This window comes from Malaclemys terrapin, chromosome 19 (assembly GCF_027887155.1).
Source record: "Malaclemys terrapin pileata isolate rMalTer1 chromosome 19, rMalTer1.hap1, whole genome shotgun sequence".
Classification (NCBI taxonomy): domain Eukaryota; kingdom Metazoa; phylum Chordata; order Testudines; family Emydidae; genus Malaclemys; species Malaclemys terrapin.
Window position 1 is genome coordinate 12,259,048 of NC_071523.1, and position 16,451 is coordinate 12,275,498.

Consider the following 16,451-nt stretch of genomic DNA (forward strand, 5'->3'; position numbering starts at 1 on the left):
TAGATGTTCCTCATATAGGGAGTTCCACTTGGTGACAACAACGAATGTGAGAACGATACTGTGAAGTCCAGAAGGAAAGTTAGGTCTAAAGTAAGGAACAGTAACAGCTGGACTTTGAGACCTTCATCAGCCATGGAGCTATCCCCCCTCCTGCCAAGGGCTACATCAGCCTCTGCTGATCCAAAACCCTGAGAAAGTTCTAAATGCTAATTCCCTACAGGGTACCGTGTTGGAGCCACTTCTAGAAAAGAAGACAGTGTTGCTGACTACAGCCAAGTGCAGCTGTCAGTTTAATATTTGGTAAATCTTCTATCGGGATTATATCCTGCACTTGTCAATGGACTGGACTCTAATCTAAACGGTCGTTTCTATCTCTAACTTTTAACTCACTACAGTAATTTGTATTCTTCCCCCTCTGACAAACATCACAGACATCAACACGTCTGCAATTAGATAATCCATTATAACTACAAAGTGGAACTTCCATCTTCTCCTTCACACATACACATGCAGCCACTTAAGCACCAAAGATTACAACCATGCAGAATATTTCCACAACTGTATGGTAAGTGAATCCCAGGACAACTGCATACAGTCATTTACTATCCCAGTATATTTTAAGTTTATCCAAGACTATTTAAGAAGAGAATAATCCAGCTGCCTACTTTACATAGGGCTTTAATGCTCTATTTTTTGCCACCACTGTTCGCATTGTAAGGATTATCCACTTCCAAGATTTGCACTCATCTGCTCTATCTGAGCCAGCTGTCCACATTCTTGTTGTATAAAAGTTTTGGGATAGCTAATGCTTATCTGTATCAAAAGGAGGAAGTAATGCTATGGAAAAATACAGACTTTAGAACATTCTCATCAGAAAGGAACTCCGCAATATGGATCTTCCCTTTCTATCTATCTTTTTTATTTCAGATTTTTGAATCAGTAACCTCAGTATAAAAATATCTGACATTGGTTGGTGAATGCATACAATTATTATATAACAACCCTGAATCCTGGAATTTATTCTCTTCCATTCCATCCCAAAGCCTGCTTCGAGCTCAATACATTAGGAGAAAAAAAAGCTCTTCGCTGGGACAGTTCTTTGACGTGAACTCAGCTGGTGGGCATCTTCCAGAACTTCCTTTGAAAAAGGATTATAAGCCTCAATCTCTCCATTTAGCATTTTAAAGACACAATCTCTTAAAAGCCTCATATACCCTCCCCCCCCCAATGCCACTGACATAGCTCTGCAGCCTGGATTCTCTTTCAGGAAGCAATTTCCAAAGTGACCCTGCCCATGGTAGCAGCAAGCAATGCTACCTCCAGGGGCTGCTCCCCATAGCCAAAGAAATCTTAGCATAAGAAAGGAAGGGGCACTGGGGGGGGGGGGGGGGGGGAAACATACTCACCCTAGGCAGCAGGTCCCACTGTTCTTTGTTCTTCATCTCCTCTTGAACTTCATGGATCCGTTTTAGGGACTCCAGACTCTCGTCCAGCAAGAAAGTTGTGTCATTTATCAGCATGTTGATATAGCGAACAAACTGCTTCCCAGAGCTGGAAAACATTGAAATGCATTTATCGCTGCACAGTACCCAGGAGCATTCAATCCACAACGCATCTCTCAGTTTGGAGCACTAGCAACATTCCTTCTTCATACCACGGTTTGAATAATTAATTCCCCCACTCCACAGGCCAGGTGAATCAGAGTCCAGAGGCACCCTACATTCCTCTGTGTTTAGAATGGCTATAGTGGAAAGGCCTAATCGTGTAAGCTGGGACTGATCAAAAGAGGCATCTTCCCCTTCCTGACAGTAATAGCAAAGTAAGAGCAAGAAGAGAGTCCAAACAAGAGTAAAACAGGAGGAGGGAAAATCCTTTTTCAATGGATAAAGCAGTTCTTGTTGGCCAGCGACAGAAAAATTGTCAAATATCTAGGTACTCACATGAGAGGCTCAAATAAACGCCACCAGAGTCTGGAAATGAAATCTGGGACAGACCAGCAGGGGGAATAAAAGGATGAAACAGATAATCCCTGTCTCTGCACATTTGGACTATAACACGATGACAGATATTAACAATTGTGGGGGGAGGGATAGCTCAGTGGTTTGAGCATTGGCCTGCTAAACCCAGAGTTGTGAGTTCAATTCTTGAGGGATTGAACATTTAGGGATTTGGGGATTGGTCCTGCTTTGAGGAGAGAGTTGGACTAGATAACCTCCTGAGGTCCCTTTCAACCCTGATATTCTATGATTTAACTGGAAACAAAAAAAAGTATGCTCAGAAAAATACACAGTGGTTCCCAACTGGGATCACCACTGTGAGCTCAGGAAAACACTCAGAAGAAGCATAAGGTGGCAACTAACAAAGACTAAAGGAAGCACATTTTCCACAGTATCTGTGGCATAACATGACCAAGGAATGGGAAGAGTGCAGAAGATGTGCCCTCCAACACAACAGAGAAGCAAGCAGTATGCGCAGCAGCATAGGGAGGCACATTTGAAAATAAATACTGGGGGGAGTTTTCTTCTTGCAGCTCTGGGTCTTGTACATTTTTTTCATGTTCTGAAGCTAAATATCTTTGAGTAGTCTGGCTCTCCGGCTACATATCCTACTTGGAGTGATCAGCCTCAGATCCTTACTCCAGTCATCTCCACACTTCAGAAATCCAAGGCGAGTGTCTGAGCAGTTATCTCTGGCATTTACAACATTTTACTCACTTGAACTCTTCCATGAAGGTGCCGTGATGAGCTATGTTCTGCCAAAGGCTTTTGAAAATGGTGCTGATATGGTAGCGGATTGTAAATTTGTCATAGAACTCGCTGGTGGCTCCAGTGTGCTCAACATCTGAGAAGAAAATAGAAGACCCCAGTAGTAAAACTAGAACCCCATCATCAAAATTTCACTCCAGTATGCTGTGCTGATTACTAGGTACCCATGTACCACACTCCCCCACCCCCCCAATCTAACTGATGAGATACAGCTAAAAGCTGCAAAAAAATAAATCACACATCTGTAAAAACAACGAGGAATTCTTGTGGCATCTTAGCGACTAACACATTTATTTGGGCATAAGCTTTCCTGGGCTAGAATCCAATTCATCAGATGTCTTGTTGTTTTTGCTGATGCAGACTAACACAGCTACCACTCTGACATCTGTAAAACTCCATCTTGGTCCCCATTTTAAAGGGGCATTGCTCACTTTATTTCTCAGAATCAACCTTCCTTTCAAAGGAAAGCAAGTCTCATGATGCAGCATCTTTGGAGGAGGAGAATACCTTACATACTACTTTTATTCCATGTTTAAAAAAATCTGCATTGTTTGGGCTCTCCAGTGTGTGAGGTGCTAAAGATAAATAATTAAAGTCAATATAGAGGCCCATAAAAAAACTGGATTACTGAATACAAAAAAAATCTGCTACCTCAACATTATGTTGAGTATTTTAATCACCCTAACCCCCCCCACCCCCAAAAATCAGGAAATTGCGTTGTTTCTACATCAACTGTAGACCACTTTCAAATGTGTAGTAATCTGATTTAACAATATCCATGTCTCTCAGTGTTTAATATTTCTGCTCATCACCACAGCATCTGATCACTATCCATGTAAAATCTATAGCAATAATGAAATCTCTAGCGTGCCTCATAGGGTATATGGTTCTTCTGCCTTTCTGGGGTATTGCTTTTGGTTTTGATTTTTTAGATTTTACTAATTAACTTGAGGTTTTTTGTTCAGATTGGTTGGTGTTTTTCAGGGAAAATAATATGGTTATTAGTGGCTGAAAACATGCGCCGTGTAGTCAATAAATGCTTACTAGAGAGAGAACTTTGAACTGCTTGGAGATTATACTATACACTTATTCTTCTGTAGTGACCATCCCAGAGTAAGTGGCACTGTACAAAAGTTAAAGGTCACATTAACATAAAACAGAATACGGCAGCAGGATGTAGCCAAATAATGAAATTAAGCAAGAAAAAAAGAACTGAAAGAAAGGTGAAGTCAGAATACTCAAATGAATTAATTTTTGTGCATTTAAAATATCTGCATATTGTATTAGTTTAGGCTCTCTTTGTTTTTATTTTTATTTTTTTTAGGAAAAGAAAAATAGCATTTGTGTGTAGGACTATAGGATTCCTTTTCTGCCCTATTCAATTCAGCGCCTATATGTTCTATGACTCTGTGCTCCACAGTGCAGTAAAGCTGGCAGATCATGGTAGATCTGAAGCTGAGATAGTTGAAAGGCCACCTAGACTCACTGGATCCCTGGGATGTATGTTTGAAAAGCAAAAGGCAGCTAGGAGAGATGGGACATCAGAGTGGATTGAAGGGGACTGATGACTTCCCAGGGGCAGAGCCCTCAAGGGCTGTCCAAGGTTTATGTGGCTATCAGAGTACTTACAAGCTCATGCACAAAAAAATTTCAGCTCCAAGCGCCACGTGTCCCCCCCCCACCCCCCACCCCCCAAAAGAAGCAGCTTTCCTGCCTTGGAATCAAAGTGCCACTGCAGCACTGCTAGTGTCAGGCTACAATAAAGCAGCACAAAGATGGTCAGAAAGCAATATGACAAGGCATCAGCTAAAGATGTTCCAAAGGACTGATTGATTTTTTTTAGAGCCTAAGCAGACTGACAGAACCTCTTGCCCTACAAAGCTTTCACCACTCACTGTGTTGATCAATACCCTGCAAACACAATATCTTACCTGTATAAAACTTCATCAGCGAGGGGACTAACAATTTAGTGGAGAGAGGATGATTCTCAATCATTTCAAAGAACTTCTGTGTCCGTGGCTGAACAGCTGGGTTTGTCATGAACATCACCTCCACCAGCTTTGCGACCAGATACGGGTTTCGGATGTAGTTCTGGTTGCACAGCATCACAACAAGGAACATCACAATGTCCTGAGTGCAGGGCTCATAAAGCACCTGAGGAGAATATCTGAAAAGAGGTGCGGGGGGCGGGGGGGAGAATGCAAAACCTGTAAAGGATTCAACTACATATTGTCTCAGGCAACTCAGGTCAGACTACCTGTTAGCCCTAGCAAAAGCATAAGTCATTATGGAAACTAAACTCTGATTCAGATACATTAGCCGCTCTTGCCAATAATAGTTTCCTGGGACCACCTTTGAAGCACAGCGACAATCAGTTGTTGCATTTCATATGGAGTCAACACTACTTTGAAGTGCCACTTTAATGCTTGCCACCTCCTAGGGAGGCAGGGACAACTGCTGCCTCTCTTTGAAGCACTGTGAGAAAGACAGGGGATGGACATGGGGTTGGAGGAGGTCTGAGATCTCCTGAATTCTATGAACACCAGTGGACCCACAAATCTGAGGGAACAGCCATATTCGGCTTTAATGAGGTAACTCTTAGAAGTTAATGTGATTCTGGCAAATCTACAAATTAAAGGGCGTTTATTTATTAGTGTGTTATTTCTTATCTTTAATACTGCTCTAGAGATGGTTAATACCTCAGACCTTATTACGATCTAAGAGAAATTGCCTTTTTAACAACACATGGTATTACATTCAATTTATAATAGTCTAGGAAAGCATTTCCCATTCTGAAGGGCAGTGTCACTGGTGAGCCCCCTACAGACTATTCTAAGAGAGACATGGGCAGCAAAGGAGATTGGGGCAGACCTAGAATAAGGCAATCTCCTCTGCAAAAATGCTCCTATGCCTGTGGGTAAAGCAGAAATTGGCTCTTTGAAAGCCATGTCCACAACCCCATTCCTCTTTCTGTAATGACTCCGAATGCAGTCAGCAACAAAAGCAGCTAACATGGAGAGGGCTGCATGCAATGGCAACAGCCCACTGCCACAACCTTCTCCTCTTGGCTCTCATGGTACACAGCTTTGTGCAACAGCAAACCAGCCTAGCTGTATGAGTCCCCAACAAATGCTTAGCCCATCTGCCCAGGCAGCAGGCAGCCTTCTAGTGAGCTGGGAAGAGGGACAGAGACTCACAAAAGCAAGAAAATATTAGAGAAATGGAAGAAGATTAGATAAAAAACCCAAGAAGTAGGAAAAGACCAGAGAGAGGGGGAAAAAGCACAGCTAAAGCAAACCCTGGATCTACCCTCTCAGACATGCACACGGGAGGCCTGCAAGGTCTAGGTAACTGATATTCACCACAGTTTGCTTCCCCTCACCCTTCTTTTTCTGCTTTTTTTCCCCTCCAGAGAAATCATTGATCTTTTTCTTATTAGTCCCTCTCTTTGCGCTGAAACTGGAACTGACTTAGCTCAGAGTTCTGACTGGTTTTCAGTTGTAGAGAAGGGAGCCCATAGACAATTACAAGAACACCGTCTGTGATGTAGGATTGGGAAGCATAATAGTTTGCCTCAAACATGACTTCACTTACTGTACAATAAAAAATAAAAATTCAGCAACATCTTCTACATAAAACTCGGGCAGTGCTGCAAACATCTTCGGGACATCAGGATTTAAAGGCAGTATTATGCTGTGGAATAGAAAAGACAGCGACAGGGTTAAAACGAGAACAGCGGAATACCAGGGTTAAATAATATCTTCTGCGTTCTCCTACGGAATTGCCGAATGGCCCTTTATAGATATCCTCATAAATATTGGAAGTTTAAAAATCCAATCTCAGCCCTTCCGATTAGCAAAACATAACTCAGGTTTTTACAGCTGTAACTGAAATAACTACATAAATCAGACTTACAGTCTAAAAATAGTCATTCATTGACAAGAACCAATCACAAAATTTAGGAGTCCCGGTAGGTGGTAATGCTGAGGTAGACACAGCTGGTATCAGATATTTCAGATAGTGATTTACACACCCAGCCCTGAAACTCACTTGGGGTAGGCAGGGTCGAGGATTCGAAGCAACAGCTGAATCACCATACCATAAAAATTCAGACACCTCCTCAGAAAGTTCTCATCTAGCAAGCCAGCATCTGCACACGCCTTGCACCGCACCAGTTTCTGCAGGAGGAGGAGAAGATGCACACAAAAGGCTAATCAAGAGCAAGATATAAGAAACACAGTATGAAGGTCAAATCCATCCACTCCACTCAACACTCCCAATAATTAAGACAGTTCTGCCCCTCCCTCCATACAAAATATTTTATCATTGCCCAAAGAACAGGACACTTAAAAAAATCCCCCAATATATCAACAAAGATAGATGAATACAAGTCAACTAGATCCACAAAGAGAAAACCTTCACTAACTTGTAGTTAAGGAGCAAATATTCCAACAGTAAGAACAGGAGAGTTAAGAAGCTAGAAGAGCTGAGAAATTGTCAGAAAAAGCTGTCTAGATGGTACAGAGTAGAAAATTCCCATCAATTTACAGTTGCAACAATTAAACAGGGTATTGAAATTCATAATGAAGGATTCCAGTACATCCACTTCGGAAAGAGTTCAGGACTGAGTCAGGAGCTCTGGATTTCTAAACCCAGTTTAGATAGAAATTGTATGAGCCCATGAGCAAGTCAGTCACCCTCTGTGCTGTTATTTATCCATCCAAGAAATGGAAACAGCAACACCGTCATTCCTCAGAAGGGTGTTGCATGAATTGATTTTTGTCATCTGCTTTTACATTTAAAATTGCTCTATAAGTGCTAAGCATTCTCATCCTGTATTGTACTGTGCATATTATATAGTGTTCTTAAGTCAACAGGTATACAACAGTGTAATACAGGGGTAGGCAACCTGTCAGAAGTGTTGTGCCGAGGCTTCATTTATTCACTTTAATTTAAGGTTTCGCATGTCGGTAATACATTTTAACGTTTTTTAGAAGGTGTCTCTCTAAGTCTATAATATATAACTAAACTAAACTATTGTTGTATGTAAAGTAAACAAGGTTTTCAAAATGTTTAAGAAGCTTCATTTAAAATTAAATTAAAATGCTGATCTTACGCCACCAGCCTGCTCAGCCCGCTTCCAGCCTGGGTTTCTGTTCACCTAGGCCGGCAGCGGGCTGAGCGGGGCCTGTGGCCAGGATGCCGGCTGGCAAAAGGCTGGCAGCCAGGACCCCAGACCTGAGAGGGGACGGGGTTTCAGGGGTCAGGGCAGAGGGTGTGTGGGGGTGCAGGGCAGAAGGCTGGGTGTGTGTGGGGGGGGGGTCAGGGGTCAGGGCAGAGGGGATGTGGGGGGTTCAGGGCAGAAGGCTGGGTGTGTGGGGGGGTACAGGGCAGAAGGCTGGGTGTGGGGGGGGGAGTTCAGGGGTCAGGACAGAGGGCTGGGGTGTGTGTGGAGGTGCAGGGGAGAAGGCTGTGGGGGGGAGGTTCAGGGCAGAGGGCTGGGGTGCTCGGCTCGTAGGGGTGCTCCCAGCCCCCTGCCCTGAGCGGCTCACGGCAGGGGGCTTGGAGGGATATGCCCTGTTCCACCCCCTTCCCCAAGGCCCGTCCCTACCTCTTCTCTGCCTGCTCTACGGAGCAGGGAGCACGCTGCCGCTCCGCTCCCCCTCCCTCTCGCAAGGGCCATCGGCGCAGGGAGAGTGAGGGGGAGGAGAAGGGGCCAGAATGCACCAAGCTGGGGGAAGAAGCGGGGTGGGTGGAAGCTTGGCTGCCGTAGGACCAAGCTTCTGCCTCCTGCCCCCGCAGGGGAGAGTGTGTGTGTGTGGTGGGGGGGGGTGTGTGTGGAGAGGTTGAGGGTTGGTCCTGCGGCAGCCAAGCTTCCCACCTCCTCCGCTTCTTCCCATAGCGTGGTGCTTTCCGCCCCTCCGCCCCCTCCTCTCACCGGGCAAGCAGCGTGCCACTCAAAATCAGCTCGCGTGCTGTGTTTGGCACGCGTGCCGTAGGTTGCCGACCCCTGGTGTAATATATTGAAAACAATCCTCCTATACACCTAAGACATATTTTCAAACATTTTATGAAAACATGGTTGCTAGCAAATCTTTTCCATTGAAAAAGAATCACCACCCACCCACCCAGGTTGACAGGGCCATTTAGTTGTCATCCTAACTAGTTACAAACCTTAAGTTGTGTTTTACAGCGTTTCAGCATTTCTCGATGTCTGGTAGCTAGAGGAGACTCTTTCCATTGACTTTCATTGTTTTTCAGATCTTCCACAGTCCTGTAAACCACATGAAATCACTAGTGATGACAGTAAAGGGGACATATGTTGACAGCAGGTAAAACATTTACTCTACCTGATTTCAAATTACAAAGGAAAGAAATTTGGGATAAAAAAAAAAGAGAAAGATTACAAAAATTCATCACCTTAATAGACACTTTCACCAGGACAGCAAGTTACTCTTGCATCTTTTGAAAGGAGAGACAAAAATCTTCAAGGCCAAATGCTGGGATACACTAAGTACACTAGTTTCACGATTGAGGACGCCATTAAGCAAACAAGAACCACAGCAAAAAAATATTACTGGTAGGACAGTGGGGAAAGGATTTCCCCTCCAGACACATTCATCATTTTATCACATTTCTAATACTTGGTTTGTACCAAATTCACAATCTCTATAAAAAGCAGAGTTAAAATCATGTCATTAAGAACAGTAACCCTGTATTGGAGCAAGTCTGATCCAGAACATCTGACAGGCAGGCAAGCAAAGGCTGTATCTCATTTACCCCCCAAACTAAGAGCAGAGATATGAAAAGCAGAAGCTACTGGAGGAAGATGGGAAGGTTGGGATCAGGAACAGTTCAAAATACCTTCCTCTCCTTTCTAGGACAGATACAAATGCACTCCCAGCACTGCTCTCTCAACCTCCTTCTAGAAAAGATTTCTCTTGGCAGCCCCTGTCCCCATGCACAACCCCCATTACAATTCAAGCCTGTGGGAAAAGAGCATAAGCAATGGGAAAGCTGCTCATGCTCTCCCGTTCAGTGCAAGGCCCATCATTATAGCAAAGACTGAGTTTTGCCCCCTCCACCATGGTCACAGTCAGCCTAGACCTAACACAGGATAAATGTCACACAACCATCCACACAAAGCTATTCAAGTCTCATCATTTGGACCTAATTCATTTAAAAAGAAGCAGCTGATTAATGTTTTGTGTATGTGGGTATTAATCTTAATGTATTTTAGATTTTATATTCTACATTATTATGATTCTATTTCCTACCACCCCTGGATGTAAACTAGTCTCTCTCCACACCCCAGCCTCTATCTGCTGCAGATCATTATCTGACCTTAATTCTTTCATTAGTGACATCAAAATATATGGCCTGAGTTTACAGAGGGCTAAGCGTTTCCTGGTAAGTGCTGAGCATAAATGGAAATAACTCATGATTGACAACACTACATTCCAAATAAGGAAAAAGAGGAGTGATTCCTTTTTAAAATCCAGGGTCTGGTTTATTTGAAAATATTTGTTTGTGTAAAACGTGTGTTGACTGTTCACACACAGATATCGACAGCTTTCCAAGCCTTTTGTATGTCTATATTGTAAATAAAGTTCAAAAATCCTTCAATAAACCTGCCACCTTAACGTCAAGGGACTTTTACTAAGTGAATGCAATTATAAATAGTGGAAAACACTGATGCTGTGCAATCTGCTCTTATTTATTTTAACTGAGAAAGTTTCTTGAGGTTTAGCAATCCAGCTGCTATAAAAAGTTTATTTGGATTCATGTCAAGAAGGGAAAACAAAAGCATCTTCCTGTCAGCATCATAACAAGCAATTTTTAAAAAACAACAAACCAGTAGTTGAATTACATATGCAGCTACCTTAGAATTCACTGTGAAAGCTTTTATATAATGAAGGAGATCATTTGATATCCACCGAGGCCATAGTAGCCACAAGGAACAGATAAACATCTGTTCTGCAGCGGGATATGCAACATAGCAGACATAGGAGAGGATATGCTGCTTGTCAAGCAACCACTACAATGACTTGCATGTCAGAGATACATGTGTATGCACCTCCACAGCAATGCAAAGGGCTTAAAGCACTAACATTCCCAATCATACCACCGACTAGTCAACAAAGTTTAAACTATCAAAACATTGCAACTCTGTACCCGCTAGGATGGTTTCAAGAACTGTCCAGTGCTCTCTAGGACTGCCCCGAGAGTTTGAGATCCTATATAGAAACAGCATCCTTTCCTCCCACTATTGTTTGAAGTCACGATGGATGCCATTGTACACATCAGCACAACCAGAACCTGCAGACACAAAATACTCTGCAAGAGCTATCAAAGCAGCAGACTGACCAGTCGATAAAACTCCCCAATACTCCATAGCATGGATTTACTTAAGTTGTTGTTTTAATTTCCATCAAATTTGCAAGAACCATAATCATATATAGGAAAGCACCTACTAGTCAAGGTGGCAGGGAAAACTGTAGGACACATGCTAGGTAACTAACACAACTTCTAACCTGTTGAGCTCCCTGATGGCCCGCAGTCTACGGATGTAGCGGCGGCAGCTTGGCAGGATGGAGAGGTGATGGGCATGCAGGGTTAGGAAGAAGCATTCCGTTGGGAATTTCGGTTCAGAACATGGAGACTGATCCCTGTCTACAAAAAAAGAACAAAACGGGATGAAGGAGAGTAAGAAAAAAGGCTACATGAATTAGTGCTCAGACTTCGAATAACTCATTTCTCTGCCGTCTTAAAACAAGCTATAAAAGCAACAGACAGTCCCAAGCAAAACATTTATGGTACTGAATGTTTTGTGATATCCCCAATACCAGAACAAAAGGGTAGAGACAAAAAGGTAGACAATGCATGCTCTTTACTCACAAAGCTCAGCCATCCAGCCTGTAACATCCTCCATTGTTGCTTTCACTCTTGTCTCATCCATTGGGACAGTGATGCGACACCTGGGATGGAATATATAGGTGGGATCAACCGTTTCTAGCTTTATCTTCGTGCTAAGCTGCTGCAGCACCCAGAGGAAGTTGAGCATAAAACCATCCGTAGACACCATCCGATCATCAGTCTGCAAGACAAGGGAGAGAAAGTGAATGCTAGAATATAAAGCAGCAGGCAACAGACCATTGCAGTTGGCAGGCCTGGGACTCCAGCATCCATCGCTAATACACAATGCATGGTTAAAACAACAAACGAAGGACCAGACCTCTAAGGCTAACTAGAATATGAGCAGCTGTAACTGTTAACAGCATTTCCCTGCCCTGTGTGAGTCAACCACCAGTCATTTTTATGAGTACTAAACGCACATACTTAGGGGAGAGAAAAAAGGGGGAAAGGGTCTCAAAGAGGCTTCTTAAAATTTTTTAACATAGGGACAGCCAGGAACAGGAAAGATTCATAAAGTAGCTAAGCTTCAGTTCTTAAATTTTACCATACAAGCAACATTTCCAGTAGTTCCTTGTTTCACCTTGAAGAAAACAGTTCTGCAGATAGTTTCAAAATGTTTGAGTCGATGGAAAATGGGGACTTCAAGACACTGATACCTCAAACCGTACACATTTAGAATTCACAACCAGGTTATACCAAGGCAAAAATCAACTAACCAACGGCAAAAAAAAAATCAGCGCTGTTGCTTCAGTGGAATTGTGCCGATTTTCACTAGGGCTTACTCAAATTTACAAGAGCCACAAATAAAGTGAGTGCTTGACAGTATGTTAACTGGGGGAGAAAACAAGTTTTCGTTGCAGCCAGTTGGTGGAAGCTGCCAGGAAGAGCACATATCAATAAAAAGGCACAAACTTCAGCCAAGGAGGGTTGTGTTCTAACAAATTTAGATATTTCAGTACTCAGAGAGGAGTGAGCAAACAGGGCAAAATAGATTCATTTAAAAAAAGAAGAATATACAGAAAAATAATATTGAAAGAACGACCTAGATGGAATTCCTGGTTGCTTCAGGCCCTAGAACGTCTGTTGTCTTCTGTTAAAAACTACCACCACCTCAGCCACTTAGAACTATTTGTGCTAACTACATCTGTGAATGAGGAAGAGAGTTCAGTCTTTACCTGCATCTGTGCCTTCTTCATGTTGGCATCAACAACAGCTGCCATGTAACTGAGAGCTGCCTCTCGAGTTTCACCATTCAGCAAAATACTATGTAGAATTTTAAACAGCTCTTGCTGAAATTTAAAGTGAAAATTATGTCACTGAACAGCAAGATCATGAAAACAGCAGCATGGAGACACATGTGCATATTCCAAGTATTATACAGAATCTACTATTCAGTTGTAGTCTTCTTGTAAAGAACACCGCTATCCCAGGTATGAAAAATATTTATTTACAGAACAATGTTATCTACAAAAGATTATAGCTTAAAAATCATGGCAACACAATCACTGTGGAAGTGTACCAGGTCTTCTTTACTCATCCACCCACAAGAACTGAACGTTGAGAGACATTTGTGAATAATAAATATCTGGTGGTAACAGTACCGATATTCCTTGGGTTTGGGTAGGGGGCTTACAGAAAGATCTCCTAGTTTTGTGGCTCTCTGGTTAAACTCTTCTTGCTGGGTTTTTGCTCACCCTCTTCTTTACTACTTTATTGTTTAATGGATGGTCTATATTTTGTAAAACACTCTTCACCCATGTTATGGAAACCAAAAATTAAAACAAACAAACCAACCAACCCTCTGGCAGCAATTAAATATCAGGATACTTACCCTTGCAGATTCCAGGTAATGCTGCAATGACTGGCTAACAACCCGCGTGTTTTCAAGAGTAATGGCAGGCCCTGAGAAATATTTTTCAACTACTTTAGTCTGAAAGAAAAAAAATTTGCAAGGAGTACAAACACATCTTTTGGGTTCTTTTCCAGATGAGAGACTGCAGACAGCATAGTACTTACATCATCTTCAGCAAAGACAGAGAGACTGAAGAAAGCTCCAAGGTAAGAGAGTCTTTGCAACTCTCGTCCTGCACCTGGGCTTACAGGTTTAGGCAACCACAAGGGCAAAGAAACGACCTACCAAAAAAACCAAACAAACAAAAAGGAACAGGAAGATATTGACAGGGCAGCCAAATCATTAACACTATTTTTCTATCTGCATTTCCTTATTTGCATTTCTCTCTGTTGATACTTCATCATCCCATCACACTGGTAGCAAAATGGTGAAGTCTGTAGTGCTTCAGAAAGCTAAGCAAGCAATCTTTGTTTTATGTCTCTCTGAACTTGAGTTGCCTCTCCTTGAGAAGAGAAATAACTGAATTTATTGATGTTCTTCTTCCTTGGACAGATCTTAATTATTGCTTACTATTAAATAATACCATAAGTCCCAAGAGCCCACAATGAGGATGAGGGCCCCATTGTGCAAGATGCTACACAACCACATAACAAGAGTCACTGGCCCAAATAACTTATCAAAGAAATCTGGATGGTCCATCATCTAATGGATGCAATTCTCAACTAGACTGGTATTGCCAAAGAATATAAAGAATAAACCATGCCATAAGCAAGAACTGCATGCAAATTAGAGATGAGGTAGGCTTAACAGATTGGGCATTAGGATGGAAACCATGAATTCATGGCCTCCAATCCTGGAAGCCACTGACTTTTTGTGTGGCTTTGAAGCAAGACACTTCTTTGTGACTCAGTTTCCTAACTGTAAAACAGGAATACCACCTACCTAACTTTTAAGGGTGTTGTGAGAATAACTAATGTTTCCAGAGTGTTTTGAAAGCAAAAATGCTATGCAGTTAAGTATTATGTAGCAGAAATCCTTACATTTAGGTGTGCGGACACTTACCAAACTGCATATAGGGTGCGTTTTCCCAAACTTGATTTCACACAATTCACCTAATGCCTGTAAAAACAAACAAACCGACAGTTCATTCAGATGCATTTCCCAGACCACCCTGGCTACCAATGAAAAGATAAACATGCTAGAATGCTTAAAAGGCCAGATCCTGCTCCAGTTAAGTCAATAGTAAAACATTAATTGTCTACAAAGCGAACAGGATCTAAATATGCTGATGCACACCTTGCAACTATCTCGGCTTTTATGTCTTTTCAAGTTGCCTCAAGAAAGCCAAATATCATATTTATTTTAAAAATTAACTTGGCAAGTTATTTGCTTGTTCAATACATAATGTTCCCGTTGCTCAACTCCTAAACTGCCATGCAAGAGTCAGTAAGAGTAATAAACAGGGCTATTGTCCTACACACACCAAGGCCTTTGTCTTCCGACCCTAAGTGGAGCATCGTCAGATGAATGCTGAGGCCTGAAACAAAGAATCCTATCTACAATCTTTAACTCAAGCTAAACTGCAGAGGAGAAGGAAATAAAGAGGCTATAAAGCAGGATTTTGAAAACGCAAAAATAACGTAAGCTTTTACATGCTCCACTTCTTGTATTATATGTTCTCATACTTCTATTACAGCGTATCAAGTTAACTACTATTCCACCCTTTGCCACTTCAAGGCTCTGCAGAAGAGACTCCAGCAAGCGTTAACCTATGCTGAAGCTGACAGCTGAATTTCACAAGGGTTCCAATTATTTAAGGTTGGGGTAGCCTGAAAATTGGGGAACACGGAACAAGCAGAGAAAGATTTTTTTAAAATGTGGATCAGTGACATCAAATTTGCTTAGTTTGCAAAGTCCCAAAGTGGTTTAAGCTAATTGGCAGAACTGCAAGCTCAACCCAGATCTGAAGCAGTCCTCTTTCTGGTTAAAAAATCATCAGTAAGAGATCCTGCAATCTGATTTTATCTGCAATAAATGGGATAGAGGAGAATCCTGCTTGCTGTCTTGTATCTGTACTTGGCTCGGCAATGTTGCCTACAGGAATAAAAGTTTGGTTGTGTCAATAAATCAGCAGTTCTGCCTCAAAGACACATTGGGAGTTGATCTATGGAGTAAAATAAAGTGCTTTTTTAAAGTCACTTTTCAGTGGTCAGACTGCCATGAATTTCCTACAGTAGACAGCCATAGGTTTGAATCATTTTGTTTATTGAATAATGGACATCAGTTGGCTAGACAGAGAGCAATATAAAAAACAAACAGAAGTAAATAGTGGAAAGTATATTAGATTCTCTCCCCTCCCCCCATTTCTGATCATTTAGGGTTTTTAATAACAATTATGGGATTTATTTAGTTTTTAAAACACATAGCATGTGCACTAATGGGCGAGACCACATCTTTCATCTGTATCACCAGGATGTAAACATTTGAATAGACTGTTGCATAAAGTCTGCTGTACATTAAGCCTGAGACATTATGAGCGCCACAGATTCCACCTGGTCATTACTCTTTGTTACTCACCTCATAACACTTTACATTTCCAACATGAGGTCAATGTTCAATAAGACATTTGAAGCAAGCCAAACAGGGTTAATTAAAGTTACTTTGAACTGAGTCTGCATCAAATACTGGGTATCTTAAAGCAAAAGCTGCTAAAAAGGAATAGTCCTTACCATAAGGGGATATTTAAAATTGTCACTATCAAGGGAGCACTCTTTGGAAGCAAGAGCCAGGCCTTGTAAGATAGGGATAAAGATCTGTAAAAACATAAGTACATTACTTATACACTTCAGAATGGGAACCAATAAGACATAGGTGAAGCCATAGCCCTGGGCACCTTGAAACCCGCTCACATCTCAAAT

General features: G+C 42.0%; 1 protein-coding gene across 2 annotated transcripts in view; it reads right to left on the reverse strand.

Moving 5' to 3' along the window:
• Positions 1-16,451, reverse strand: part of UBE4B (ubiquitination factor E4B) — a 63,821-nt gene that overhangs the window by 7,911 nt on the left and 39,459 nt on the right. For both annotated transcript variants that reach the window (XM_054009319.1, XM_054009320.1), the window contains 13 exons: positions 16,263-16,346; positions 14,596-14,652; positions 13,698-13,814; positions 13,513-13,611; positions 12,857-12,970; positions 11,664-11,862; positions 11,300-11,438; positions 8,940-9,039; positions 6,816-6,943; positions 6,360-6,458; positions 4,697-4,932; positions 2,715-2,841; positions 1,407-1,551 (listed from right to left, as the gene is read on the reverse strand). In XM_054009319.1, coding sequence (XP_053865294.1) covers positions 1,407-1,551; positions 2,715-2,841; positions 4,697-4,932; positions 6,360-6,458; positions 6,816-6,943; positions 8,940-9,039; positions 11,300-11,438; positions 11,664-11,862; positions 12,857-12,970; positions 13,513-13,611; positions 13,698-13,814; positions 14,596-14,652; positions 16,263-16,346 — 1,644 coding nt within the window. The remainder of the gene's footprint in view (positions 1-1,406; positions 1,552-2,714; positions 2,842-4,696; positions 4,933-6,359; positions 6,459-6,815; positions 6,944-8,939; positions 9,040-11,299; positions 11,439-11,663; positions 11,863-12,856; positions 12,971-13,512; positions 13,612-13,697; positions 13,815-14,595; positions 14,653-16,262; positions 16,347-16,451) is intronic.